General features: G+C 53.6%; 2 protein-coding genes across 3 annotated transcripts in view; one reads left to right on the top strand and one right to left on the bottom strand.

The window, feature by feature from the left end:
- Nucleotides 1–1,014: 1,014 nt before the first annotated feature.
- CEBPG (CCAAT enhancer binding protein gamma) lies at nt 1,015–10,706 on the top strand. The gene is made up of 2 exons (XM_030874445.2): nt 1,015–1,183; nt 7,174–10,706. The coding sequence occupies exon 2, from the start codon at nt 7,263–7,265 to the stop codon at nt 7,710–7,712; it is 450 nt and encodes a 149-aa protein (XP_030730305.2). The 5' UTR covers nt 1,015–1,183; nt 7,174–7,262; the 3' UTR covers nt 7,713–10,706.
- Nucleotides 10,707–13,697: 2,991 nt separating this feature from the next.
- The window catches only part of PEPD (peptidase D), a 114,434-nt gene continuing 102,192 nt past the window's right edge, over nt 13,698–25,939 (bottom strand). For both annotated transcript variants that reach the window (XM_030874442.2, XM_060289343.1), the window contains exons 13-15: nt 18,159–18,343; nt 14,638–14,829; nt 13,698–14,180 (exon numbers count right to left, since the gene is read on the bottom strand). In XM_030874442.2, coding sequence (XP_030730302.1) covers nt 14,043–14,180; nt 14,638–14,829; nt 18,159–18,343 — 515 coding nt within the window. In that variant the 3' untranslated portion in view covers nt 13,698–14,042. The remainder of the gene's footprint in view (nt 14,181–14,637; nt 14,830–18,158; nt 18,344–25,939) is intronic.

Here is a 25,939-nt window from a genome sequence, read left to right as displayed (position 1 = left end):
TGGTATTCAGTGTTCACGTTTAGTTGCAGCCCTCTTAATTTTTATATCTTTATTTTTTTCGCAAATGTTTTATCACCTCTTTACTGATTCCTCGAAACCGTCTTATACGGAGAGGTGATGCCATGGCCTGGGTGATGAAGAAACCTTTCCCCTTTCAAAGACTCCAGTTTTTAGACGATAAGAATTGCTAAAAAGGAAGCAATCAAACCTGTCTGCCTCCACCCAGCGCGCTGCTTCCCAGTTGTAATACGCTTTCAGATCCTCCTGTGAATCGTCTTAGATAAATAAGGCTGGTTTGCCATCCATTTTTTTTGGAGTTCACGTCTCTCAATCTGTTCACCTGGAGGATAGCACAAGGGAATTGATCGTGTAAATTCATTTCTCCGTAACCACAGTCAGCACCAGTGACATCAACACTAATCCTACGCTGGGAAAATTTTGCACCCTTCGTCTTTCAACAAGTTTGCAGCTGCCTTCAAGAGCCGTGAGGTCCAGGACTTCTCTCCAGGCTCCCTCCGAGGGGCGCGGGCCGTCGGCAGTGAAGCGACCGTCGGGCGCCCCGCGTCCCGGGAGGCGAGTCTGGTGGGCCGTTCCGGGAAAATGTCCCCGGCAGCGACTCTGAGGCGGGGCTCCCCGAGGTCTTGGTGAAACCAAAACAGAAATCGATGGTTCAAAACATCACCTCAGCAAATTGTGTTTTCCAAAGACAGGTGTTGCCTTCACGAGGCTACGGTTCTCCAATGCCTCCAACTTTCACAGAACCTTTCTCGCAGCGGGTCGCCTACCGCTGGGGTGCCGCCCCGCGCAATAGGCCGGGGAACCCCACTCCGTCGCTCCCGCCTCGCCCGCCCCACCGCTCAGTGGGCTACGCCTCCGCCACGTGCCCGCCTCCCGCGGCCAGACCGCCTGCGATTGGCTGGCGGCGCTGTCCGTCGCGGAGGGAGGGCGCGTCCCCCGCAAGCCGGCGCTCCCATTGGTTATGGCGGCGGCGGGCGCGGCCGGGCGCGCGGCCGCGGCGAGGAGGGGAACCCGGTGGCGCTGGCGGCGGCAGCGGAACGGGCGGAGGCTGCCGGTTTCGTAACCGTCGCTCTGACTCGCGGGCCGCGAGGCCTGGGTCGGGCCGCGCCGTGCGGGGCCGCTGGGAGTGGAGGCCTCTTGGGGGGCGGGCGGGTTGGAGGCGCAGGTAAGGAGGCTGCGGGCGGGCTGAGGGAGGAGGAGGAGGCCGCGGCGCCGCCGGCCGCTCGCGTGGGCGCGGCCCCGGCCCGAGGAGACCCGGCCCGGCCCTGGGCGGCCGGCTTGCCGGGAAGGCCCCGCGCGGCCCGCGGCGCGGGCGGCGGCCCCGCGCGGCGTGTGATTCAGAGGACCCGGCGGGGCCGCTGATCTCATCCTTGGCTCCGGCCCAGCGCCGCGGCGCCACCCGCAGAGCCCCGCGCTCCCCCAGCGCCCTTGCTGCCGGCCCGGGACGGGATGCGAGCCGGGCTGTGCCCCCTCCAGAACCCGGCCCTCTGTTTGTGCAACGTGCAGTGTGACCAGCCAGGCTCGTATTGGCCTCTGGGGATAAAGGGTGTTCCCAGAATAGCAGAAGGTGGACGGTATCTTTAGTGCCACCTGGGATATTTCCTGCGCCTGCAAAACTGCTCGGTGTCGGGTAATCGAGAATCCTTTTTAGAAGTTAGTCGAGTAGTCAGGGAAGGCGGTAGAGTTTTAAATATGTGACTTTACACAAATAATATTGTGCTTCCTTATGGAGCTGTACTTTGAATATCCTTCAGGTGACTGTTGAACACAGGTTGGATGAACGTGCAGCAACCACGAGTTGACTAGAACAGAAAAGGGCAAAAAAAAGAAGTGCTTCGTTAGTATGCTTGGAGGGAACACAGTAAGGAAAATTGCCAGCAGAGGTGTCTAGATGGAGAGGATGGAAATGCATGTTTGAGGGGAAGGAGAATCTGTTCTTCCAAGTAAGCTCGTGTGTTTTTATTCTTCAGAAGGTTTAATTGCTGGGCTTTCCTCTGGTCTGAAGTTTGTGCTGTCATCTGGCATCTTAAAATGTGTCCGTTTCAGAATGGTTTTAACCTTGGTGGGTTACACAAAAATTGGTAGTTCTCTCTCCCAGTGTACACTCACTCAGTTGAATTCTTATTGGAAGAGATTGTCCTTTAATTCAGATAGGATGTGGGACGCTCAAAGAAACTTTTGAAATAAAATAGTATAAAGGTTTGCTTTACTAAGAAATTCTGCATCTAAAAGCCCTTGACAGTTAAAAGTTAAAATCTGGTCAGCTGTTACAACTTGAGTAGTATTTGGGATAAGCTATTAAAGCTGAAGCACTGTTTTGGAAAAACAGTGTAAACAAGGCGAAATAATTACAGGATGCTAGTGAGCTGAAGAATTTTTCAGTTCGAGTCCTGCTTCTGGTGGGCACACTTGGTGGATTCAGTCATTTTAATACCTCCCTGAAAAACATAGGTGGAAGCAAAACTTAATATTTTTTCCCCCAGAATATCCTCTAAATTCTCAAGGTCACATCATGACTGTCAGCAAGGTTGTCTGATCTTGGACAGGTGGTTTCATCCCTTGGGATTTAAACAGCACCTGATGAGTCCTAGGTAAAGATAAATAGGACCTCATGGGGCTGAGTTTGGTCTTATGGCCTAAGATCGCCTCACGTGATCACAGAAATGGTAAACGCAGGTAGCCACAATTCCAGGTTTACTGTGTATTCTTAGGAGGGGGTGCTTCCATGGGCTCTTATACTGGTAGGTACATTGGTCTCCTGTCTTTTTGGCTTTCCAGACCTATCAGTTAAAAAAGAAAAAAAAAAGAAAAAAGAATTGAGCATGACTCCTTAATAGATGTATATTTATAAACAATGTGTGTGTATTAGTTTGTGTGTGTTGTTAATGGCACTAAAAGTAGAGTAAAAAGATGACATTAAAAAAAGACAAAAGAGCATACATTTTTTTCTCATACTCCAGTGGACCACTTATGTACTCCCTGAAGGGATGTACCCTCCTTCATGGACCCCTGCTTTGGGTCATGAAACCAGCAGTGGCAAATAAATAGAAATCCTGCTCATTTGGGTGTTTGTTAACTTTGCTTACCTTCACTTCACTTGTAGTACAGAGTTGTCAGACCCTGGCAACATATGTCTAAGAACTTGAGGTTATGGGAAGTATAACTGGGCAAAATGGAAAATAAAGGTTCTCTACTGATATGAAGCAAAGACCAGACAAGAATGATGTTCACTGTATAGGCTGGGGGCTAGAAGTAGCAAATGTTTTAATTTTCCTGTGTACCATTAAGAAAGATGAGGAACTTTAGGTGGTGAGACCATAATATCTTAGTAACAGTCTTGATTTAATTATGGTTGTTATAAGAGATTTTAATGCTAGAGAATCTCATTTTTATGTAAGACATTTGTAAAAATAAGTGTTTTGTTTTAGGCTTTTGAGGCTGTATTCAACAGATATTTCTTGAGCACCACCGCTAGATGCTGGGCATATGGTGATAAAGACAGAGTTCTGTCTCTAGTTTAGTCTACAGGGAGGCACACTATCGAGCTGGCATTGACCAAGAAACTGGGGGAACAAATTGGGCAGAAGCACAAAGAAAAGATAATGTGCAGGCAGAGGAGGCTGTGCCCCTGAGAGATGATGTCAGCCTGAGGTAATTCTGTGGCATTGGGATGGAGACGCATAGTAGAGGTGAGGTGTTTTGGGGGGGTGGGGGGTGGGTAGAATTGTCAGATACCAGTGATTTGAACAGATTTGGAATAAGGGACAAACATCTGAATATTTTGGAGTGTAGACCTTCGTTGAGGAAATTGGAGTTAAAAATTTATTTGGGGCGGCAGGGGAGGAATATCTGGTTGTACACATGTGAAGAAAATGACAAGAGGGTTAGGAAAATCCTTGAGAGGTTTATTTTCCCAAGTGAAACTTGAGAAAATTTTCATTTTGTTTTACTCATTTTAACGTTTTGAGTTGTCACTGTGTCATTGATTTGAACGAACATTACTTGAATTAAGGAATTTGAATTTAAAAAATGTTACCCACTCAGTCCACCTTTCTTAAGGTCCATGGTTGATCTGTAGCAGTGGCTGTCAAACTTCAGTGTCATCAGAATCACTTGGAGGTCCTGTTAAAACAAGATCGCCCAGCCCTATTCCTAGAGCTCCTGATTCCTAGGTCTGGGGCAGCCCGAGAATTTGCATTTCTAACAAGGTGATCCTGCTGCTGCTGCCGCCGGTTCAGGGACCACACTTTGAGAACCACTGCTTTTCAGTTTTTATCCTGCTTCCTGCTTGAATGATTCACAGCAAGGAAACGAGGTGCCACTCTGCTTCCTGGAGACTGAACTTTGGAATAGTATTTGTCCACATAGGAGCCAGACTTTCATTTAGGGTTGAATATCCAGGTTTGAAATAAACTTATTTTCTTTTTGTGCATTGTAGGTGCTCAGTAAATGTTAGTGGAAGAAACAAAAGCACAGATAACTGTGTAAACTAAAATATGTAACTTATAGAGGCAGCTGTTTTGCTCAGTGTAAAAAACAAAATTGATAATATGTTTGGCGTTAAGTCTTAGACCACTTAGCTCTGACCCCCTTCCTTAGTGGATAGCTCTTCACTTTAAGAGCTACTTTATTGGCTTGTCTTCGGTTGGAGAACTTAAAAAACAAAAAACAATTGGAGTTCTTTTCATTATCTCCAATTTCCTTTTCTTACATTTTTACCAGTTTGATGATTACTCTTTGTTTTACAAGCCGAAGGACTCATTTTCAAAACCTTGCCTACTGTGTTCAGCCTACTACCTTGAGTCAGACGGAGGTAAAAGAGCCCTTCCCTGTTCCGGTATCTTTTTTTTTTTTTTTCTTTTTATTTGCGGTACGCGGGCCTCTCACTGCTGTGGCCTCTCCCGTTGCGGAGCACAGGCTCCGGACGTGCAGGCGCAGCGGCCATGGCTCACGGGCCCAGCCGCTCCGCGGCATGTGGGATCTTCCCGGACCGGGGCATGAACCCGTGTCCCCTGCATCGGCAGGTGGACTCTCAACCACTGCGCCACCAGGGAAGCCCTCCGGTATCTGAGAACAAAAATGAGCATGAACATCACTAAATTTGGAGGCTATAATAAGAGTTTTTGGTGACTGAAGTTCGTGGTATATTGTCAAAGTCAGAAGGCATTTTACCATTTTACGTCCCTCATTTGCAGATGGGGAAATCGAGGCTCACAGAGGGAAGGGATATGTCCAAAGTGAAACAGGGCAAGTCAGAGCCAAGACAAGAACTGACTTGGTTCCTGGTTTGTACTTCTTTGGATCATTGTTACCTCTGAGTTTATTAGAGAGTAGCTTTAAAGACTAAAAACCGAATTGACATATAAAACATAAAAAAGAAGATAAATAAGATGAACATAATCATGATTGTTGAGATATTCCCAGGAGACATGGTAAACAAGTTCATAAAAATTGAGTAAACACTTTTCACTTCATACCAAATAGATAAGCAATGGTATAGACGACCTTTAACACTATTAGTGGTAAGTGTAGCTCAAATTATACTGAACGGCCACTTTTTAACTGGAAGAAAAAATAGGCAGCATGATAAATTATCAAGGGAAATGTGAAATATCCATTACTGAAGATAGACTTGGAGTAGATATCCATCATGGTTTTGGAAGGAAGCTTTTGGTGTTTCCTTAGCACTGAAGTGAGAACAGATGACCGGCTAGCTCAGGGCTGCCTGTGTGGCTTGAAAAAACAATGGAAAGTAATGACATATGGCCTTTTTAAAAGCAAAGATTTTTAAAAAGCAGACCAGTAAATGGTGTTTATACAGAAATGCCTAGCTAAAGGTTTGGGTGAAGCTACTGGTGTTTACTAACTGAGCTTTGCTTAAGAACTGTAAGGTGTACTCATTTGAGGCAGTTCATAATTCTGGCTGCAGGTTTTTTTTTCCACTGATGCAGTTTTAGCAGTTTTGTGAGAAGAGAACGGGATAGTTTTATGGTTCCTAACACTGCTTTCTCAGTTTCCAAGAGTGCTGTGACTTCTTGGTGGGCACGCTTCACTCAGCTTAGTTTGCCTTGAAGTGGCCTCACGATGACAGGATAGGTCTGCTTTTGACACATCTTGAGGCAGTTGTAGCGAACTGGTTGAATTCATAGTAATCCAAATATGACTAGTTCTGAAACTGTGACTTCATTTCTACGGGCAGCACTGCCGCAATATTTCAGAATCGGCGTTTCCTCTGTGCTCCTTGAGCAGTGTCAAGTGGGTGCAGGCGCTGCAGCTGCTCTGGCTCTTGGTCCAGCCTGAGTCCCAGTGCTTGCACCTCCTTGGATGCATCATCAGGGCTTTTGTTTCTTTCCTTGTGGTTTTAGGCTGACTGTGTTTAGATGTGTTTACTAATTATGTCGAGAATTTAAAAAACACTGTGAGAAGCATGATGGGATGGGGAAGCAAATTGGGTATCTCAGAGCTCCTAAATCTGTGATCCAAGAAACTAACTTAAAAAAATCTCTGTAAACTACTCTCATTTGAAGTCATTGAAAAAAATAAAAACAAGCAAAAAACACCTTTTCAAAATATCCTGTAAAGATTCTTACGCTCTGGGAGAGAAGTCAAGTCCTTGATGACTCAGTCTCTGCATATTAGAGTAAGGACCATGCGGAGATCGTAGTGCAGTGCTTCCTGATGAGCACTGGAGACTGGGCTGGGCGCTCTGCTCCAGCCTTCTACTTTGACTTGAGCCAACAGTTGAAACTTTTTCCCTCTTTTATTGCAGGGTCTCTCCTATCATAATTGAACTCATTGTGTTTAAACCAAACATAGCACATTTCTCTCTTGCAGATTGCCAAGTGCTATTGGCTCATATGTGCTACCTAATTAGTGGTATTCTTTTGTTTTTCCTCCCATTTTTGATAATAAGCACAGATGGGCAGTACCCTCAGGGGTTCAGGTGGATTGAATTTGGCCGTATGGTGCGTCTGTATTAACTTACCTCTCTAAATTACGTGACTTAGACTTCTGAAACATTGGAGCAGTTGGCAGTTGTCATAGACTTTTCTCAGCATAATCAATTAATATTGGCCTGCTAGTAGGTACATGCAAGTTTAATGTTATTTTATCTTGTCATTTCAAATATTTTAATGCAGTTTATTTTTTAACTAGGTACATGTGAAGATTTCTTGGCAGATCAAACCATTGATCACCTTGTCTTCATTTCTACTTGTTCTGTGTTGACAAAGGAGCGTGCCCAAATGAGCAAGGTATCACAGCAGAACACTACCCCGGGCGTGAATGGAATAAGTGTCATCCATACTCAGGCTCATGCCAGCGGCTTACAGCAGGTTCCTCAGCTGGTGCCCGCCGGCCCTGGGGGCGGAGGCAAAGCTGTGCCTCCGAGCAAGCAGAGCAAAAAGAGTTTGCCCGTGGATCGCAGCAGTGACGAGTATCGCCAGCGCAGAGAGAGGAACAACATGGCGGTGAAAAAGAGCCGGTTGAAAAGCAAGCAGAAAGCGCAGGATACGCTGCAGAGAGTGAATCAGCTCAAGGAAGAGAATGAACGGTTGGAAGCAAAAATTAAATTGCTGACTAAGGAATTAAGTGTACTGAAAGATTTATTTCTTGAGCATGCACACAACCTCGCAGATAATGTGCAACCCAGTAGCACTGAAAATACGACAGATTCTGATAATGCAGGACAGTAGACCTCACCCCTTTCAAACGTCACAACTTGTGGCTTGAACGTTAAAGGTGTGACTACCTACACTACTCGTATCAGCGGCTGAATCTCCATTATTCAAAGATCCATTGAAGGTTGTTTTCTAGAATCAGCACTGAAGAGTTGATTAGCTAAAAATGTTAGCCATATAATTTGAATATCTGGTTTTAAATGATAAGGATTTTTGTGGGGATAAAAAACAGTTTTAAAGGTATATGGTAAAAAAAAAAAAAAATGCCCTGGAGCTTGATGTTCTTAATAAATCCTGACTTCCCAAGAAATGTTTCTTTTCTAGGTTGACAAAAGGAATGGGGAACTGGCAAGTCATGCAGAAGGGTCTTGGTTTTCATAGATACGGTTAATTGGATGAAAGAAAGTTGAATGCCATCTCTCTTTATCTATGTGTGACTTTTTCCTAAATTATGTATTAAAAATGCTTAGAGCTATAGAAACCAATCACTTTATAATTTGGAGTGATTTTATGTATAGCATAAACCTTGTTTTAGCATAATTAGTACCATTTTCCCCGGCAAGTACAAGTTTTTGAATAGTGATGTCAGGTTAAGTAAAGAAACTCCATTGCATTTTAAAGGCAGTATGCAGCCAACTGGCTTAAAAATATAAATAGCATTTAGGAAGCAAATAGTTTTTTAAAAGTAAAAGCAAAGCATTTGGGATACCTTTGGGTTATTGCATTGGCATTATTTTGTTAAAATTAAAAAAACAACTCAGTGGTTTAGAGAAACTTATGTACCAAAATTTTAGTTTCTGCAGATGCTAGTAAAGTAAGCATTTTTTTTTTTTAACATACCATTTGGACAGCCAAGTTAGTAAACAAAACGTCTTAACAGTTTATGGCCACACAAGTTACCCATTAGGATTTTGAATATTAATTTCAGCAGGTAGTTTCTCCTGTGTTCAGATACACTGCAGTGGGGCTGTGGTTTTTAAAAGCAAAAATTTCTTGTGAACCATCACTTGGTATTTGATCTTAAACAACTGATTATTAGAAAAATACATCATCAACTCCATGCCATTTCCCAAAATAATAGTCTAAGAAAACTTGAAAGTGTAAGGTTTAACCTTTAATTTATTTCACTTAAACACATCGTTTTATATTGTTTTTGCGACATTTTCTAGCTAGTGGGCTGTTCTTCCAGACTTTTGTACCACTTTTTATTCATTTGTATGCATTTATGTCCCATAAATTATTTTAGCAAGAAAATACTGATAAAACTCAGGATATTGACATTTTTGTTAAGACTAAAAAGTGGCAGTCACTGAAGATGGAAATCTCTAGGGTCTGGCTTATATAAGTGTTGGTAGTTTTGATTGTCCTTGTTGACTTTTTTTTTTTTTTTTAAAGAACAATTCTAGCTCAAATTTGTGTTTTTCTCTTTTTTTGGTTTTTGCTTTTGGGTGACCTAGGCTGGTGACAAGAGACTGAGTCACATCAGATTAAAAAGTTACCAGGTATCTTATTTGAACATGGTCATTTTGGGCCACATTGTTGTTTCCTACTAGGACCTGGGACAGTGTAACCAGGATGTAACTCAAGTTGCACCCTTGGGTTGGTGGAAGAGTGCTGTCTGTGCCCTTCTGGGCGGAAGAAGACATCACAGTGCCCTGCAACTCAGCAAAGCCATTATTAAAGGCCAAGAGTCCCTTCTGCATGTGACAAGAGCCCTGTATTGTTCCATGAGAGTGACTGTCCCAGGACGGTTAACTCCCTATAGATCCAGGAGACAGGATAGGGCTTCCTGTTAGGGTCCAACATTGGTTTACTGTGGTTGGAGTACGGATCTACTTGTAGGTTGATAGATGTTTGAAACAACTAACTAGGAGATACCCACAGAATCCTACTGAATCTTTAATAGCACCTCATTGGAGATGCAGTTAGGTCACTTGAATCTTTAAGCACCTATAAGAGGTGCTACTGACATTTTAAATCTCTCATTTACTAAACAATATCTTTCAGAAATGGTTGTCCCCATGGAATTTATTGTTACCAATTATGTGAATTGACTTAACTCTCTTGGGAAAGAAGCTTTAGGGAAATCATCAGGTATGTACTCAATTATTTCAAATAAGAAAATAAGATTGTACCTTTTGGAAAAATTCAGGCTTTCCTTTTACCTATGCAGATCAAAACTAGCACCAGCAGTCATGCATAGAACAGAAATGTTAACCGTTGTCTTGACTATCTCACTGAAGTGTTTGGGAATGAAAGTTTTTAGTTTGATAGATTTAACAGTATAAAATGGAGGGAAACCAAGTATGGGGAATGGGTAAGTTTGGGAATTGTATATGACTTCTGTAACTTTTGTCCTGTAGGTTACATATGAACCATTAGGATATGATCTGCCTTTGCTGGCAGGTCTAGTGATTTAGGAATTAGGCTTTAGTATAAATTTCTAGCTGCATGTGAGTCTTCCGGGATGGGTGTTTTCTGACAGGTCTTGGCTGCAGGTGGTGCGATCCAACAGTTCTTCCTGCTGTCTGGCCCCTTTTAGTTACTGGGATGTGAGATGAGCTCAGTTACTTTGGACATTCTTACCAAGAAGTAGTAAGATTTTAATAAAATATGACCAGATTTTTGAAATTCAGGTCACGAGTGTGAAATTCTCAAATTTACATAAGTAGAAGTGTGTACAATTTAATGTTTGGTGTTACAACAAAGGAAATCGTAGCAGCTTTTGATGTTTCTTGATCCCCCTTAGAGGGCTTGAAGCTTTGTACCTGAACAACCCAGTTGAAACACTCAAGAGTGTTTTTGATGCCTTAGAAATAGGAAAAAAATTTTTGTTTGACAAAAGCTAGGAAGGAAGAAAGTCCGTCCTATAGCTGTTAGATCTGCCTCTCAGGAAGAAGTACCTAACTTGTTCTTTTTGTTCCTGGCTTTCCTCAGTTTGTGAGATTACTCTATTTTTTTAAATATAATTTTATTTCTTTCAGTGAATTTGAAATAAAAATAACTTTGGAATAATGACTGTATTTCATTGTGGGTTTCTTTATGTTAGATACCAAGAATGTAGTGCAAATGTTGACCAGCTCTGAGGAGCAGGCAGATGCCCTGCTGCCTTTCTGTTCCCAGCCCAGGGCAGGGGGTGAGGTGGGCATGGGGGCACGCAGAGGCACTGTTGTCCCAAGTCTAGACTTCCCTTAATGATAGGAACCTAGTTTGCTCTGAATTTAGAATGCCTTTCAGTAATATTCTTTGTCCCCTAGTCTAGTGTAGAAATGTATACCAGAATAGAGGAAGCAATAACTCGCATCCTGCTTAGACAGCTGACGTCTCAGAGTGTGGCCTCCACCTACAGAGTGGTAGGAAGTAAGTTCTGAGGCTTTGAGGTTGACGGAATGTCAAAGTAAAGCCTTTCCCCTAACGGTACAGTTTATAGTATGTGCGTCGTGCGTCGTCTTCGTTTACACAATGCCATAGGGTGTCTGTCGAAATGAATTCATACATAAGAGTCCGAGAAGCTGATTTGAGTGTTTCAAGGGAAAATGCCATAGATACTTGTCTTCTGTGATCCTTCAGTGACTTTCGTGTCTTGGGAAGTAGATTTCTATCTATTGCATCTTGGTGAAAATTGTAGTACGGTAATTATTTCTGTGGGTAATACGTCCCATTTCATTTTTATGAATTAGTTGTAATTTAGAATCCAGGGAACTTTATATCGACGTGATTGTGAGGGTGCTGGCTCTTTTTCAGTAAAAGCACTTTAGACCTACTGCTCTTTGGCTGCCTGTGAGTATCTGAAGAGTTCATATGCGTTTTACACGTACTCAAAGGAGAGCAGCAACCCTGAATATCCTTTGACTGCAACATCCCACTCCTCCCAGAGCTGTAGACCTGAAGGTTGTGCAGGGGTGTCCAGAGAACCGAGCGCGAGGCTGGCACACGTCACACTTTTCTGCAGCCCAGTTACCCGAGTCTTGTTTCCTCTGAAGCAGCTGTTGGAGCCAGGTGCCTTTGTACATCACCACCGTTCAGTTCTGCCTCCTAAATGAATCCTGTGACATTTGCTTCACCTCCCCTTCCCCACCTTGTGCAGAGCCATCACCCTCTTTTGCCTGGCTTCTGTCTTCCTGGACCGTTGCACGCTCTCCAGAACCTTCATGGTTCTCCGGTGCACTCCGTGTGAGACCCAGTCTCCGCGGGATGTGGCTCTGCTCGTGCTGCCTTCATTCCCCTCCACCCTCCTGCATCACTTTGCTTTGGCTGCAGGGCTCTTCTCAGCACTTTTTAGCCCAGGGCCGGCTGCCTTAGGACAGCTCCTTACGTCTGGAATGCTTTATCTCCTCTTGCTTTTTCACTTCCCTCCCTTCCCGTCAGCCCCCCTGGCTTTCTAGATAAGGTCAATCCTGTTACTTTCCTTCTTGGCACGTTCTAATGTTTGAGATGATCTATTTGTGCGTGTTTAAGGGGAAGCCTCTCTCAGGAGACTGGGCTCTGAGAGCAGGGGTCATGTCTTTATGCCACGTTGGTACATAGCAGATGCTCATTTCTTGAACGAATACCTAGATCTTTCCTGGTTTTGGAAGAGCTTTCGGCACTGTATGGCTTTCTGGAAGGGTCTCTAATATATTTCTGAAGCTGTACAAATTTCTGCAGAATTTGGAGACTTAGGAATTGGACCATTCTCTAGAACATGGGGCACAGTAGGTGGCTACTGCGGTTCCCTGAGACCTGTACCTGCAAAGAATGCCTTTGACTCGCCTACCTGGGCCCAAGCAGCCAGTTCTGTCCCCAGTGTCCTTCTCGGACAAACAGCATTTAGTTCCTGAGATTTCTCCCTGTTCTTTCCTGTCGACCTGATAATCAGAGCAAACATTTATGTGAAATGGGCAGTCTTGGTATAAAACGTCTGAAGGAGAGGAAGGAGGAAGATGTGTGTGTTTTTTAGTTAACACAGCTAAACTAAACTGTCTACTTAGAGTTCCAACCTAACTTTATAACTTTAACTGTTTTTATCCTGGGGGTGGGGGAACCTGAAACCCTGCGCACTAGAGCATGGCTCGCAGATACAGCTGGGGGAGAGAAGGATTTGGCAAACTCAAACTCCTGACCCGCAGGCGATCATTACTCAAACTGCTTAATACCACAGATAACTTAGGGAATATATCTGCGCACCAGGAGGAAACCTTAAAAGATGGTATGTAAATCTGAGAGGTAAGAAAAAGACAAATGGTGATTTGAAACTAATGCTGCTTTAATGTGGCCCCATCACGAGCACTTCTGCGTTACTGCCATAGGAAGAAATCAGTTTACTCACCTCTTCAGTGACTTCAGCGGTCTCTGGCTTGGGCTACAGAGGTTCCCCACCCTATTAAGGTTTCATCTCTGACGTCCGTCCTTCTCACCTGCCCTTCACCTTGGCTCGGATGAGAGAACCCTAGAATGGTGTGCAGAATTCTCGAAGCCCGCTGCAGGGGTGGGGGCGGTTCTGTGGGACCGTGGGAGAGGTGGGCAGGCAGAGGAAGGCCAGGTGTTCTGCCACTGGCAGGGACTGGGCCCAGGTGGCCCTGGATGGCTCCACAGCCTCAGAGTGGAGTTCAGCCAGTGGGCTTCCACTTAGGGGAGACAAATGGACTTGGCCGACGTGGAAGGAACCAGAAAGCTCACCTTTGCCATGGTGCTGCCTTAGGCGGCAGCGTCTCTCAAACAGATGCTGGCTTTGCTAGCCTGTCCCGCATGAGAAGGAAATCACAGACAAGGAACCTGCGAGTCTCATGTTGTCGATAACTGTACCTTACGGGCTGCGTAATTCTGCCCCCCTTCGGAAATCCAGCTTTGAGGCAGTAACCGTACCAAAAAGGCTTCCTGCTCTAGAGCCCTCTTCACGTGGGCAGAGGCCCAGCCCCACCTATGCCCAGACTCCCGGGTCTCTGCAGGGCCAGTTTCCAGGTCTAACCCTGCAGTGCTCACCTGCAAAGGGACAAATGGAGAGGGAGCCGGGCACAAAGGTCCATTTTAGGAAATCTTTTATTGCAAATTCCATTCCGTGTACTGATTTTGAGAGAAAACACGAGAAAGGCATCTTTCCTGAGCAGCATACAAATGACGGCAAGGTACACATTTAGTTGCTAGTGAAGAACAGGATTTTTCAAAATAACGGGATAATTGAAAATTAGCATTTTAAAAGCCGCTGTCTAAGAACAGATTAAGGGTGTGATCCCACAGAAGGTTAATAAAAAAGTTTCTCCCTGGGAAACAGCATATTTGGTGTGATCAAAGCCGACGCCGCATGTCTGAGCACCGCTGGGGGCCAACCGCCAGGCCGCCGTCCATGAGGTGAGCTTGCCCGGGGCTCTACTTTGGGCCAGAGAAGGGAGCAAAGGCCTTGTCACGGCCTGCCATGCATTCTTCAACCTCTTCCACTGTGCGGGGCACACAGGTCAGCAGCTCCATGCCACTGTCCGTCACCACGACGTCCTCCTCGATCCGGACCTGGTCAGAACGACACGCTCGTTATTTCTGAGCTGGCCTCACACGCTAAGTTTGAGGGTTGGGCCCGACGGCTCCAGGCTGACCCCCGCCGAGAGGGAAGAGCCCTTTCTGAGGAGTGGTCAGTACTGCCGGGGGCGGGGGGCTGGCCTCAAGGCCTCTGTGGGCAGCTGCTGGGAGGAAGGCGCCTCCCACAGGGACCTGCTCGTGCCACCTGCCCACCCTGGCCTTGCCCCTTGCCCGGCGGCTGGGAGCCCCTGGAGTGGGCAGGGGTTTTGTAGGAATCTGAGTTGCTTGTGTTGAGGGCTGAGGCTCCTGTTAGGTGACAGACCATGAGAAAGGATAAGCCAGGTCCCTCTCCAGTGAGGAAGTCAAGACTGTGCCTCCTGTCCTGGAGGACAAAGAGGTGACACGCAGCAAGGAGCAAGGGAGCAAAGACGCGGGGCCCACCAGCACTCACCCCGCCAAAACCACGGAAGCGTCGCAGGACCTCGCGGTTAAAGAAGCAGGCGCGGGCCGGGTCAGCCAGGGCCTCGTCCAGGAGGTGGTCAATGAAGTAGATGCCGGGCTCCACGGTGAGCACCATGCCCGGCTCCAGGTGCCGAGCGGTGCGCAGGTGCCGCAGGCCGGGCTCGTCCACCCGGTCCACGCCCTGGGGGAGAGGACAGTGAGGGGGATCCAGGAGGGCGCAGCCCCAGCCCAGGGCCACCGCATCGGTGGGAGGAAGATGGAAACAGGTGAGCGTGCGGGGCACCTGCCCTGCCCATGCAGGCGTCCACACGTGGGGCCCGGCTCCGGCCCCATGGGTCCCCCTGGAGCTGCAGGAGGCTCTGTGACCGTGGGGGTCTCCAGCCCAGACTCAGCTTTGCTGTGTTGTCCACGGCACTCCAGATAAAACCCTCCGCTCTCTGCACGCTCCCCTAGATTTCTCACATCCCTGCCCCTGTTTCTCCTCAGAACCGTGCCCCATGGACACCCGTGCGCACACACCCAGGTCACGCTGCCCCTGCTGGCCCATGGGGCTGGCTGGGGGTCCGGCTGCCTCAACCAGGCCCTCTCCCCGCGAGAGGAACAGTAGAAGCCAAACTTGTGCAGCTTTTAAGAAGGCCTGCGGGGCCTCCCAGGCTACGCGCTTTCTTCTAGGCAGCTCAGGTGGAAACCAGCCCCAGAAGTGCTGGACCTGGGTCCCCCCACAAGCCAAGTCCTAGGTTTTCCACGTGGCCTTCCAGGAGGAGGGACAGGTGCTGTCGGCAGGGCGGGCTGTCAGTACGAGCTCTGGCTCGTGTGTGCACAAAGACACGCTCACCCCGTGTGCATGGCCTGGGGGTGTGGGCCCCAAGAAGCGCACGTGGGCGGCTCCACGCCATGCCCGTGTGCTGGGCCCCCACTGACCCATGGGGACCGGCTCTCAGCCCTGCAGGGGCACCACCCCCCCTCCCCTGCCAACACTCACATGGGCGTGGCCACCGGGGCCAGGAGGGCAGGTGGTACCTAGGACACTTGCAGAAATCTCCCTGCCTTCCCCAGGTCCCAGAGGCACCCATCCATCCTTGGCCAAGGCCTGTGAGTGAGTGGGGCAGCAGGCAAGCTTTCTGGTCGGGCTCTGAGCTTGCCCTGCCCCGCTCGCAGCTCTCCCCTGGAAGCCCAGCTGCTGGAGATGGAGCTGTCATTTCTGACTGTTTGGGGGCCAAGAACATCAGACTTCAATTAGTGGTTCATGTAAGGTAACCAGAAACGGGCTGGCTCAGCCTCCATCCACGGCTGGGCACAGCAGGGAAGGCTGTGAGCGTGATTCCATGAGGGCGAGGACAGCGGGGCGTGTAGAAACTGGTACGCGCAGCCGCCCTGACCTGGTGTGAGTCAGGCTGGGACGGAGGTGATGAGGGGACACTAAGGCCCTGTGACCCCTGATGGGTCATGCTCTGGGCCCAGAAGCCTGTCTGGTGTGGTACCTGACCCCAAAACACTACTATGTGCCTGGAGGAGCTAGGCAGGAAGGCAGGGGACATAGAAGGGCACAGTCTGGGATGACAGTCCCTGTGCTCAGGTGGGAGGTGCTGGTGGGGCGGGGCCCTGTCTCCTGCCATCTGAAGCCCCGTGCCTGCCCCTGGGCAGCCCCTCCTGTCCCTTCCCTTCGTGCTGCCCCCCAGGTGCTGTCACCTTCTCTCTACTACAAGGTTGTCAAAGCCAGGGGCCTGGCGGAGGCAGAGACTGACAAAGTCCCCCTGACCTCCTTGGTCACCGTGGGCTTCCTGCTGCCCCAGAGCTGTGTACCGAGGGTGGAGGGTCTGCTCCAACTTGTACAGACAGCCTTCCCTCCGGAAGATTTCAGGACCACGACTCAGACTGGGGGTGAGGGGAACATGGAAGGGATCCCGTGGGGCATAGGAGAATGTGCGTGCCCCGGCCCACTGACCATGACCCCCCACCCCCCTTCAGAGCGCTAGCTCTCGGGAGTCTGCCCTATGGGGTCCACCAGGAACGGCCAGATCAGGGCTGGGAGAAGGATGGAGGCCGAGCTGAGTGGGGAGAAGACCCCTAAAAGGGAAGCAGCTGAGCGCCCAGCCCCTCGTGCCCGGGGACTTCAGCCTTGTTGGGGCTCAGGGGCCCCTGCCCATGCTGGGTCCATGCTGGCTTCTGCCTGGGCTCAGGGCTCAACGGGGCCTCAACTTTACTGGGCTCCTGGCAGAAGAGACCCAGATGTGTCTATAGGCCTGAAATAAAACAAATGACTTTTATAGGAAAAGCCATATTTTTTCCACAATGTTTATCTGTCAGAAGAATAGACTCCGAGCACAAAGGACTGCTTACTGGAAAAGATGAAAACAGTTTGCTGCCAATTTTCTCTGGTGGAAAAAAAGTGCTTTGGAGACTAATGAATAACGAACCTCAGTTAACAATGTCTGGAAGGCCCAGCTCTTGGCTCCCTACGCACAATGTGATGGATAGAAATTAGGAAATTAAAACCGATTTTGTTTCTCCAAATTTAACTGTTTACACTTGAGGAAAAAATAATTGAATAATAATGCTTCTCTTGAGCAATTCCGCCCCCCCCCAACCCCCAAATATCGTTCTTAGAGCTTTCAAAATACCCTGCAGCTAAGAGGCCAAGCCCAGTCTTGGCTAACTGGCTGGTGGGCCCCAGGGCGTGCACCGATTGCATAACCCGCCCCCTGCACTGCGGGCACCAGGCCAGACGGCAGGGCCGGGCTCACCCACACCCACCGGCCAGGGAGGCTGCAGCCACCTGCCCCGCAAGGCTGCGGCAGGGCCTCCCAAAGCCACAAGCACCGTCTGGGTGGTCCTTTCAAGGGTCGGTCGGTAGGAGGGGGAGGGGAAAGCCTGGCCTGGAGACGCCCACACAAGCCTTCCTCCCCTGCCAAGGGTACGTCCTAGAGACAAGGAGGCCAGCAGAGCGTGCTGGCCCAGGGGCCTGGGGCCCCGGCAGAGGTTGCACCAAGGAGGAAGCAGGAGTGGGACCTGTGAGGGGCGCGGGGCTCAGCTAGTCCCAGGAGGGACCAGGGCCAGCCACCAGCTGGCGGAGCCTCATCACCCCGTCTGAATGAAGCCAGAGGCACGAGGACATGATGGGTGCAGTGCCAGCCCCATCACTAAGACCCAGCTTTGCGGCTCCTGCTGCCCTGTGGGGACCCCGTGCACTGCACACTGACACTCTACCACCTTTCAGGACAGGCGCTGCCCCCAGCGCACAGCCCGGGGCTCTGTGCAGAGCACGCCCATCCCACACCAGGTCCTGTGGAGGCAGCCACGGTGGGGAGGCGTTGGGCACGGAGGGCATCAGGGCAGCGACCTGGGCCAGGACCAACCAATGGGTGAAGGGGGAGAAGGGGCAGCAGGCTTCACCGGGACCCCATTCCTCCTCACCCCCGCCGTCTCCCAGAGCCCCAGCCCAGCCCAGGGAGGGCCAAGCCCAGCTACGGCTCACAGGCAGGCCACTCGGGCTGATGCGCCCACACTGACCTCGGGGTAGCCTCCCACGTCATGCACGTCGATGCCCATGAAGTGGCCGAGTCCATGAGGCATGAACACGGCTCCCAGGTGGGCCTGGACCATGGCGTCCACGCTGCCGGTCAGGATGCCGATGCGGGTCAGCTCCTCCAGATGGATGCGGTCGGCCAGGCGGTGCATGTCGGGCCACCAGACGCCTGTGGCTCAGAAGGAGGTTGCAATGAGCTGCGGAGTCTGGCAGCCTGGCCAGGGCTTCCCCGGGCAAGGTTTCGGGGGACACACGATGCCCTCGCACTGGCTGAGGCCGTAAGGGCCTGAGGTGAGGGGCAAGAGTGGCGTGTCCCGGGCAGCCCTTCATGCAGGGCTTTCCCAGCACAGCTCTGGACTTGAGACCCTTCCTTTCTCTCCACTGTGCCCTCAGGGGCAGGCTCCTGTCACCCACGGTCACCACAGGGGCCCAGCCCCTGTCGTGTCTGCTCCTGGGGCCAGGGGAGCCCAGTAAGGTCCTTGGCGTCAGGAGGAGAAAAGCGTTATGTCCCCGACAGCGGACGTGGGGCGGCCTCAGTGAGCCCCAGACTGAGGCTCAGGTCCAACGTTGCTCCAGCACCTCAGGCTGGGGGTGGGGGGCGTCCCTGCACACCCCCGCATGGAGCTGAATCATCCCTGGAGCCTCCGTGGGGAGCAAAGGTTTCTGGGGTGAAAATGCAGCTGGCACTACCTCATGGGCAAACTGGTAGGGGTCTGTGGCCCTGTCTGCTACAAGCGCTAGGGGACCACCTCCGTGGCAGCCCAGATGTCCAAGCCCCAGGCTGCTAATCAAACTCATCTTGGCCCCATCCTTCTGGGGCAAAGGTCACCATGCAGAGTACCCCCAGTAACCAACTTTCGAGGAGAGCAGGCTGTGCAGAGCTCAGGGGCTCAGCCCTGCCTGGCGCCCAGGGAGGCCCTTAGGGGCTGGAGCCTAGGGCCCTCAGGGAGCCGCCTCTAGGAGCCTCGGCCGTCACTGGGGCACGGCCGCCTTGGCCACTGGGCTCCATGGAGTCCCCACCTTCAGTCTCACTCGAGGGTGCTGGGCGCTCAGCCTGAGCACCAGACAAGGTCTTAGGCTGGCAACCACCCCCCCCCCCGCCCCATCCTACAAGGGTGGAGTTGGGGGCAGGCCATGCGTCGGCGAGGCTAGCAGCCCCAGGACACTCAGGGCCAGGTGGACAGGGTGGGACCGGCACCCAGAGAGGGTGGCCAGTGCCGGTCCCTGCGGCCCCCTCCATGTGGGGAGTAACCCTGGCTCCCAAGGGGCCTCCCAGCCATGCCCTGATGATCACGGGAGCACTGGGACCCCACACCCTCAGAGGCCTTGTTGGACCCTGTGCTGGTGAGGGTTAGGCCACCAGGGTCTGAACCTCTGGCTGGCAGAGGGCAGAGGATGGGCCCAAGGGGTACAAGGAAATGAGAGCCCATCCTGGGACACACCCCCCCCTCTCAGATGCTCTTGCTGGGCACCAGTCCCCCACGTGGGGGCCCCCTTTCCTGCCAGAGACAGTGGGCCCACGGCTGGGGTCTTGGGCTGGCTGGAGGCCCAGGGCTGATCCAACATCCGGATCCCCAGGCTCTAGGCTCTGAGCAGGTGGTGCTGTGGCCTGGCCAGTTCACAGGAGAGTGGCCCGCCCCCGGCCCAAGCTGCAGGGAGGCCAAGGGTGTCCCCAAGGCTGAGCCTCCTTGGAATCCAGCTCCTGAGTCCAGCCCCGTTCTACCTGCCCGGGCCCACCACATGGGGGGACATCCTGGGGTCTGGAGTCTGGCTATAACCACGTCAGCGTGCACCCCTGAGGGTGGAGCCGGCATGGGGGACTTTCCTCTGATGGTCTGGCATCCTGAAATGGAGACCTGGGTAACCGGGTCCCACCTTGGCCGCTCACCTGCCGTGTGACCTGGCCAAACCTTCACTTCTATGAGCCTCAGATGCCTCTGTCAAACAGGGCCACAACGCTGGCCCCAGAAAGCTGGCTTTAGAGGCTCTGGCACCTACTGGGGGACTAGCTCACTAATCCCCCCAAACTGTCATTGGCCACCTGTGGCCAGCCAGACCCTCGCTTGGACACGTGACAGTTCGCTGCGGTCCTGGGGCGCAAGCCAAGCCTGCCCCAGCCGCGGCTGCCGCTCTTCTTCTAAGACCGACCCACCCACCTCGACCTCCTCGGGTCAGGCCACCTGTGTTCCAGAAGCACACTGAGGTCTCTGCACGTCAGACCCTTTGCAGACCTGGCTGGCCTGTGACTCCTCATCCTCGAGGTCTCAGCGGAAACGTCAGCCCCTCCTGGGGTGACACCTTCCACCCCACCCCCGCCGTCGTCCTCTCTCTGCTGTCCTGGCTACTCCTCTCATCTCCGTGCACCTTGTTCCTGTCCAGCAGGTGTGCTTCCTTGCTTCTAGGGTCTCTCCACCAGAAAGGTGGCTGCCTCCCCCGGGCACACCAGAGCCTGGTGGAGCGGGTGCCGGTTCAGGGCTGAGCGCGTAGCACACTCTTTTCTAAGGTCTGCTCCCGCCTCGGGCTCTGGGCCTAAAGAGCCCCCAAACAGCCCAGCGACCTCGGCTCCTGTCACTCAGCCTGGCCCCTGGGACTGAGGAAGGGCCGATGCCCCAACCCCCGGGCAGCTCCATCTCTCTTGGGCAGGGCCTTTTCCGGTGGCCAAGAGAGAGGCCCGGGAAGCAGTCTGACTTCAAACCTGGCTAACTTCCACGGCGGGGCTGCGGTCTCGGCCCAGCCGCAGCAGAGGGTGGGAACCAGGTATAAATCAAGCTCCGTGCTGGCAGCTCGGCTCTCCTCCTGTCCTCGTGGCCCCTTGTGGGGGCCGGACGTGCAGGCCCCAGCGGTCCCCACGGCGCCTCTAGTCTTCCTTGCCTGCGTGCCCTTGGGGAAGGCCTTGCACACAGCTCTCTTGGCCGGGAGTGGGAGTTTCTGCCTGCGCGTGGTTAGGGTTGTGACAGTGATTAAACCTCCAGCAACTTGGCCCCAGCGTCTGGCCCGGATGGTGGTTACGACACCCACGGCCAGGGCAGGGGCCCCTGAAGTGTGTGGAGGTTACTGTCCTAGGGCTAGGCTGGAGGGGTGGGCACAGGCCAGAGGGCCTCCCTGCCCACCTAACGCCCCGACGCCCGGGTTCCTCAACCTCTGCAGCCCGCAGGCACCTCTGAGCCCACACGCCCGGCCAGGGGCATCGGCAGTCCCCCAGGCCTGCTCCTACTGGGGATGCCACGCCGGGGATCACACTGCAGAGACTGGGCACCATCTGCCCCGCCCACCCTCCCACCTCCAGCAAGCACCAAGGCTCGTCCCGTCTTCCCGAAACGTCTCCTGAACCCGGTGACTCTGTGGGCCCCCACCTCTCCTGGACCCCTGCCTGGTTCCTCCCAGTCCTCGCAATGCCTCACCCCCGCTGTATGCTGCACAAGGCCGGGACACCAGGACAGTTGGAACATGGAACAGACCATGCCAGTCCCCGCCCCGCGCCAAGGACAGAGCCCCGAGCTCCTCGGCCCGGCTTCCCGCTCCAGCCCCATCCCTCACCCACTCCTGAGTGCTGGTGCCCCCGTGCCTTCCACCTGCCGTTCCCTCAGCTAGGACCACCCCCCTCCAGGGCCCTCGCCTTCCCAGTCTCACTCCCATTCCTCCTATGGGCCTTTGTGTTGAGGCTTTCTCCAGGAAGCCCTCTCTGACTGCCCCTTCCCGTGCTGCCAGAGCTAAGCACACGGGCACAGCCATGGCAGGTCGTGGCCTCTGAACCCTGAGAAGGCGGGGCCTATGCCCTGCTCCGAGGCTGGTAACCGTTTGGCCTGACCGGGAGCCCCTTCCTCCCTCGTGGCTCTCTTGCAGCCAGTGCTGTGACCTCATGGGCCCAGGATTCAGGTGTGCCCCCCACCCCGCTCCTCTGTGCACTCAGACCCCAGGGTGGCAGGGCAGCATCCGGGTTTGTGCCGCGTCACCTGCCTTTCAGCTCAGAGGAAGCAGAGTCCCAGTGCCCAGGCCCCACTACGTATCCAGAGCAGCCCCTGGTCCCTGGCTGGTCTCCTGTGCCCACCTGGCCCCCCTCAGACCACACCTTCCCCTGCTGGGCCGGGAGCCTGCTGGGCCTGCTGCCTGGGCAAGGAGCCTCGCAGCATCCGTCACAGGCTGGAGGCCTCCTGCCCAGAGCGTGACAGCCCTGGGGGCCCTGAGGCCCTGAGCCGAGCTGGGAAGGCAGCAGAGGGCCCCGGGAGCTACATCCTCACAGCCTCATCCAGACAAAGAGCTCACTTCATTTGAAGACAATGGCCCTCGGGGGATGCTAGCGCGCCAGGCCCTGGGGGTGCAGGAGGGCAGGCTCAGGGCCAGGGTCCCAGGGCAGGCCCCACGGGCTGCAGGGAACCGTCTGGCAGGCCGCACTGGCGCAGGGCTGAGGGCTTCCAGTCCACCCCACCACACAGCCCGCCTGCTGCCAGGACCTCTGGGGACCCGCTCGCCCTGCAGGAGGACGGGGGCAGCACGTGCCCAGCCTGCAGGCGCCTCGATGCCGAGTTAAGCGTGGCTGCCTCACGTGGTCTCCGCGTGGTCCCTCCCCGCCCGCCCTGGCGGGGAAGCCAGCGAGGGCGGGGACTCACCCACTGCCCTTCGGCCAGCAAGGGAGCCTCTCAGGCCAGAGTGGGGACACAGGGCCCTCACCAAACACAGCCCTCCCTGTCCTGGCTTCTGCCAGAGGGCGCTCATGATCTGGATGGCGCGGTCTCCCAGCACCTCTGTCTGCCAGAGCCCTGCGTTCCGCACCATGTCTAAGGCGAGGCCTGCGGGGAGTCCTGCGGCTGCAGCCCCTGCCCGCCCCCCACAGGGAGTGAGGCAGAGCAGACCCCGGGAGTCTGCAGAACTGCCCCGCCCTGCACCTGCGGCCAGCTCAGACACTGGCTCTGGCCCCAGGCTTCCCCACAGTGCCTCCTCCCCTCATGCAGGCCGGGGCGGAGGCGGGGGTGGTCCCATCGGCAAGCTCCTGGGTGTCCGCGGAGACGGGGTTGGGGGGGCGGACACGGAAGCCTTGGAGAGCTTCGACTGCGCCCGGCCAGAAGCCGGCACGTGGCCGCCGCATCCCCTCCCGCGGGGCAGATGAGGGTGGCGTTCTCCCAGGTGTGGCAGCTGCCTGGCCTGCCCCTGCCACCTCGTGCGGCCCCCTGAGTGAGCTCAGCCCTCCTTCCCTGGCTGAGTGGCAGTGAGGGATGCTCCCCCTCTGACCCCAGGCCTGCTTTCCTCAATCCCGGGGCAGTAGGCCAGGATCTGGTATGCTCCGAGCACTGGTCCCTGCCTCTCCTCTGGGCATCTTGCTGTGACCCCGGCCGCCTTTATTTACTCTTCCCTGGAAGGCTCAGGAAGCAGTCACGCAGTCTCAGCGGGTGTTTGTCTTGGCCCAGGAGCCAAACCCACAAACCAGGGGCATTTCCGCTAGGATAGGGCACAGGGCTGACCTGGCCACGGCCTCTGAGCTGCCCGTGGGGAGGCGACCTGCCCCGACGTGAGAGCAGCTCTGTGGGCAGGACCCCCATCCCGCCCAGCCTGTACCGCACGTGGCCCCTGGGGAACTGTGTGTCACAACCCTGAAGCACGGGGTGTGGGCTGGGGGAGCTTTGCAGGGGCTCTGCTTCAACCCCCAACAAGGGAACTTCGAAGCCCCACTGTGCGCCGGGGGAGGCCTGCCTCCGTCTGCAGGGACCAGCTCAGCTGAGCCCAGCCTGGCCGGGCCTGAAGCCTTATAACTAACTGCCCCTGAAGTGACATGGCCAGGAAGCCCCACGGGACCTCGGTGCCAGGACCACGCACCAGGCCCTTTTAGTGTACTGTGTGGCCCCGGGGACCTGCCTGTGGGCCCGGCCACCTTCTGGGCAGAGTTGGCATTGCTTGGTTGGCCGACTGAGCTGGCCGGGTCCTGCCCAGGCCGCAGCAGGTTTTCCTGTGGGTCGGTGGGGTCAGCCAGGCCTTGGCTGCCACCCGTCTCAGCACAGGGACGGGGCTAAGCAGTGCTAGGGACATGAAGCCCGGAGCTCCAAGGTGAGCGAAGAGCCCCAGGGGAGACACTGTCCCTCCAAATCCCTACCTGCCCGACATCCCGCCAACCTCCCCCCCCCCCGCCCACCGCCATATGCCTTGGCCTCACTCTGCCTGCCCCTTTGTCTCCAGCGTGGAGTGCGGCAGCAGCCCTCCATCCTGCCGTACCGCGGCCCGGCGCCAGGCTCGGGTCCACGCAGGTCCACGCCACGCTCCCAGAGGGACCCGCCATGGGGCGTGGGTGCACAGGGGTCACGGGGCTCACCCAGAAGAGCATCCACCTCAGGGGCCAGGCACCTCCACCCACTCTCACTGGCCCAAACCTCTTGCTACACCTGGAACACTTATCACTTAAACGACCGATGTTCAAAGCTGGGCAGAACTGTCTATTCCTTCTCTCCCTGGGGTAAAGCGAGGGTGTCAAGGGAGGAGGAGGAGATGTCCCTTGCTCAGGGTGACTGCCCCACACAGGCCGGGTTTTACAGGTCACAGGTCACAGGTCACACATTCTGAGGTTTAAAGGTCAAAAAGTATAAAAAGGCTCCTGGTGAACACTCTCCCTTCTCCCCACGCCCCGCCCTGTCTGTCTGGTTCCCTTCCTGCACCTCTTCTGTGGATTTCCAAGCACATGTGCATCCACGTTCTCGCCGTCCTGTTTTTCACAGAAGGGGGCCCCCTGGCCACCCCCTCCTGCACTTCTGTGTCTTCGTGCAACGGTTCGTCCTGGACGTGTCTGTACTAATTCCTACCTAGAGGGAGCTGCTTTTTTTTTTTTTTTTTGCGGTACGCGGGCCTCTCACTGCTGTGGCCTCTCCCGTTGCGGAGGACAGGCTCCAGACGCGCAGGCTCAGCAGCCATGGCTCATGGGCCCAGCCGCTCCACGGCATGTGGGATCTTCCCGGACCAGGGCACGAACCCGTGTCCCCTGCATCGGCAGGCGGACTCTCAATCACTTGCGCCACCAGGGAAGCCCGCTGCTGCTTTTTAAACACAGTTATAGCACAAGATGCTGTTTTCTTTCCCAGCCGCTAAACCAGGCAAGTCTCGTCGACACTGTCGCCCGGCAGGAGCTTAGCTTTGAGGTTTCCTTCCTTGTCTCCTTTCTGGGGTGTATGTGAGTTCCTCATCCTTGGACTCATCTGGTCACCAAGCCCTGTTCCCTCTCGACACAGGGTGCAGGCCCATCACCCCTCCAGGGCTCCCTGGCTTCTGGTGGGCCCCAGTGCTGGATGGGGGCATCCACAAAGCCCTGCTGACAATCTGCCTCCCCTGAAGGGGGCAGCTGCCGAGGACCCTCACGATCAGCACCTGGCCCGCAATAACTGGCCACGGGGCCGTAGAGGCCAAGAACCGAGCCGTCAGATTCTGGGCCCGAAAGGGGCCACACACTGGGGCCTTACAGTCTGGGGGCTCAGGATCTTTTCTTCTTTTTCTCTTTGTAAAAAAAAAAGCTCCATGGAGGGATACAAATCTGACTGCCACAGTGCCCAATTTCAGCCCCCAGAGCCCAGCCCTCAAGGCCTGTCACGCCAGGTGCTCAGGTGGCCCCGCAACCTCCTCTCACCATTCCCCCAATACCGGAGAGACATGCAGCTCCCGCCAACCCAGCCGCAGCCGGCAGCCGCGAACGAGGGTGCTCCACGCGCAACCAGAGGCCGGTGTCCAAGCTGCCAAACCCTCTGGAACAGACTCTGCTTTGGGACAGGGCAGAGGACACGCTGACATCCCAGTG

The sequence above is a fragment of the Globicephala melas genome, chromosome 19 (assembly GCF_963455315.2).
Source record: "Globicephala melas chromosome 19, mGloMel1.2, whole genome shotgun sequence".
NCBI lineage: Eukaryota > Metazoa > Chordata > Mammalia > Artiodactyla > Delphinidae > Globicephala > Globicephala melas.
Note: the sequence above shows the minus strand (reverse complement) of the source record. Positions and strands in the feature narration are given on the sequence as shown.

Excerpts from the sequence above, each read along its gene's own strand:
- CEBPG (XM_030874445.2), top strand. The coding sequence starts at position 7,263 with ATGAGCAAGGTATCACAGCAGAACACTACCCCGGGCGTGAATGGAATA.